Here is a 3,422-nt window from a genome sequence, read left to right on the forward strand (position 1 = left end):
AGGGGGGGGAGCAGAGAATAAAAAACATTAATGGTCAAGATCTAAACAATGCAGCTGCCTTATTTGTTGATCAGTTTTCATACCCTTTAATCTCAGTGAAGTAATAGTAGAGGTTAGTTTTTCTTTTCTTGTATCAATCCCTGCCAACTTCTTCTGTATGCTCCCTACCCCACTTGAATAAAATATATGGTCTTTCCTTATTAAAACATATACATATATATAAAATGTCTGTCTGTATGTATATATGTACATTGTATACATATATAATTATCATCATTATAGTATATACATACATTTCATTTTCCAGGGGCTGGATAGTTTCCTCATTTCTAGCAATAATCTTTCTTTCTTCGCATATTTAGTCCCCCTAACCATCTCCACACTCCAGGTAAGCATCCTTTAATGAGTTCTTATTAATTCCTTCAGCCTCCTGGCTGCTGCTGGAGGCCAGTGCTGTTTCTAGGACACCACGTTTAGGCTTTTCTGTGCACGGCTGACTAATCTCGCTGGTTGTCTCCTCTCCTTCCATCTCACCATTTCCTTTCTCCAAGGGCAGGGCCTCCATAACAAATGGTGGTTGAGCTCCATTTGTCTCCTGTACATCTTCCGTACGGTCTTTCTCCAGGTCCTCATAACTGCTTTGCTTTCTGGTCTCAATGAACTTGGCCACACAATAAATTAGAGAACCAAAGGTGTTCACCACCACACCTGCTATGAACAGAGAAGTAGGCTCCACATCATTGAAGGCCACCATGCCCACTGTGATGGTGGCTATACTTTTCACCACTCCAACAAAACTAGTGGTCACAGCAGAGTTAATGTAGGTACAGTGGAGTGTAGTAAAGTTCATGGCACAGCCAATCAAAATGCAAGCCACAAAGATGCAGACCATGGTTGGATCTTTCCATCCTGGGAAGGCCCAAGCATTGATAGAATCCATGCTGGCAAAGGAGCAAATGATGAGCAGAGGTGTGGCAGAGATGGCAATGGTATACTGGGCTGTGAGGGCTCCATGCTCAGAGTCTGAACTGGTCTTCTGAATAAGCACAAGATAAGCAGCATGAACTAATACTGCCAGGACACCTGTCACATACCCAATGGGGTCCCCAGTTAGATCACCAGCTCCTGGGAGAGGAAAAAAAGATATTTTTTGCCCTAGTTTAAAATGTATTTATGATGAAGACAGAACCAGAAGTAGAGAAACCAAGCTCCCTAGTTTTGTCAAGTGAATTGTTATATTACTCAGCTTACTATGCTAAAATTTCTATCATTTATGAAATGGGAACTCAGGGCTGGTTTTCATTCCCTCCTTAGGGGATATAAGTAAAGTGCTTTGACTCCTAGGGAAGATGGAGTACTAGACATAACAAGACTATTATATTTAAATCCCTAAATAATCTTAAAGGCCATTTAGTCCAACCTTTCTGCACTCTCCATTTTACAGGTAAGGAAAATGAGATCCAAAGAGGGAAGTGACTTGTCCAAGGTTTTCTAAGTGAGGAACCAGCCTGGATTCAAACTCCTGCCCTCCATTTCCAAAGCCAGTGATCTTATCACATCAGGCTGCCTCTTAGATGCAAATGCACAGGATTCCTTTCTTACCTCCTCATTTTAAACTGAAACTGGGTTCTCTTTCCCTCTGCCCCACTTCCCAGACAGCCTGATAGAGTTGTCTCTGGAGTACTTGAATGGGCATCGAGCTCTCCTGATGCCCCCAAATTGCCAAACCCCATTGTACCTAGGGACACAATTGTTTTTCCTGCAGTGTGGGAAAAACCCTTGGCTATGGTTGGCCAGGAAGGCACAGTCCTGCTGCAAGCTCCTATTACATCTTCAGGATAGCCTGGAAGAGTCCTCCTTGGAAATTGCACCCAAAGGACTGAGGGGTTTTTGCTCATGGAAATTCCCCCCACCCCTCTCTCCCTCCACGTGTTAGTAGTTGCTTAAAAGTGAATGCTATCTTCCTACCCCACCAGGTGTCTGTACTTCTCTGGGTTTCCTTCATGCTGGATTCCATTAGCACATGTATTAATATCTGGCCATGAATCCAGAAAAAAAGGACTATTTTCAATCCTCTGTCCCTCTGCTCTACTCCTGTCCCCTGTCCAAAGCACAGCCTTCACATTCCCAACACATGAGCCCCTATCTGGCCCAGCCAGTCTCCCATCCTCTCCCTCACTATACTCCCTCCCCATGCCAATCCCAGTTCCAACTCTAGTCAAAGTGGCATCTCTATGGGCTCAGCAATTTAAAGCCCCATCCTTCCTCTCAGAGGTGTCAGAGCACAACCAAGATCATCGTCCTGGGGTTCTGTGTCATGGTTCCCCCTTTATCACTATAGTGAAGCCTATGGATCTCTTATCAGAATAATGTTTCTAAGTGCATAAAATAAAATATATAGGATTACAAAGACAAGAAATCCTGCTGAAATGCAGTTAACAAAATATTTTTTTAAAAACAAGTTCAGAGATGCCAGGTTAAGAACTCATGATCTAAATCCAACCCTTTCATTTTAGGGATGAGGAAACTAAGACATAGAAGAGAAAAATGACTTGTGCAAGTTTACAGGGGCAGTAAGTAGCAGAACTGGATTTAAACCTGGAATTCCTAAGCCAGTGAGTGTTCTTTCCCTTGCCCCAAAGCTACATTTTAGAGATGAGAATACTGAGTCTCAAAGAGGGAAAGTGAGTTGCCCGAGGTTGCACAGCAAGTAAGGGACATAGCTGGGACTTGAACCCAGGCCTGCATCAAATCTAGGACTCTTTCCATGACAGCCTTCATCGTGATCTATTGTTAATAAAGGATCCAAGAGCTGGGCCTCAGCCTGATAAGGGAGGCATGATGGAGACTGCCTGAAAGACTGGAGGAGCACCAAGGGGGAAACCAATGGAGAAGGGGGAAATGAGATAAAACAGCGAGGAAAGAAGGGCTGGGAAGGAGCAGGGCTTCAGGGTTGGGCCGTGTGTAAACTGGAGAGGGGGATACCAGGAAATACAGTGGGGGAGGAGGGAGGCTGATAGCTGCTCACCTGCTAGGGCTGCCCCGCAGGTGGTGATGAGTACCGCCACTAGGACCCCGGGGGAGGGCGCCCCGTTCTTGAGCACCAGGACGCCGATGAGCATAGTGACCAGCGGCAGACAACGCTTGAAGACCACGTACATAGGCAGACTGAGCCCCCTCAGGGACCAGAGGGTGAGGCTGGACTGCAGAGTGGATAGCACAGTGACCCCGGCGAAGGGCGCGCCAGGCTCAGGCTGAAAGGGGGCACAGAGACTAGTCCCAGGCGCCGCAGCAGCTCCAGGCTGATGGCAGCAGTGGAGCTGGTTAGGCACTGCACCAGGGTCAGGAAGGCGAACTGGTAGCGGCTGATGAGGAACTTGAGCAGAATGTTGAGGGAGCCCGAGAAGACCCCATGGGCGATG

At 46.4% G+C, this 3,422-nt stretch overlaps 1 protein-coding gene across 1 annotated transcript; it reads right to left on the reverse strand.

Annotated features, from left to right (window-relative positions):
- Nucleotides 1-276: 276 nt before the first annotated feature.
- LOC118857622 (solute carrier family 35 member D3-like) lies at nt 277-3,421 on the reverse strand (the record flags this gene model as incomplete). The annotated part of the gene is given in 4 exon segments (XM_036768234.1): nt 277-379; nt 381-1,125; nt 3,029-3,241; nt 3,244-3,421. Coding segments are annotated over 4 exon segments (1,239 nt in total), but the record flags the coding sequence as incomplete, so codon positions are not given.
- Between the last annotated feature and the right edge of the window lies 1 nt (nt 3,422).

Source organism: Trichosurus vulpecula, chromosome 7 (assembly GCF_011100635.1).
Source record: "Trichosurus vulpecula isolate mTriVul1 chromosome 7, mTriVul1.pri, whole genome shotgun sequence".
Classification (NCBI taxonomy): Eukaryota; Metazoa; Chordata; class Mammalia; order Diprotodontia; family Phalangeridae; genus Trichosurus; species Trichosurus vulpecula.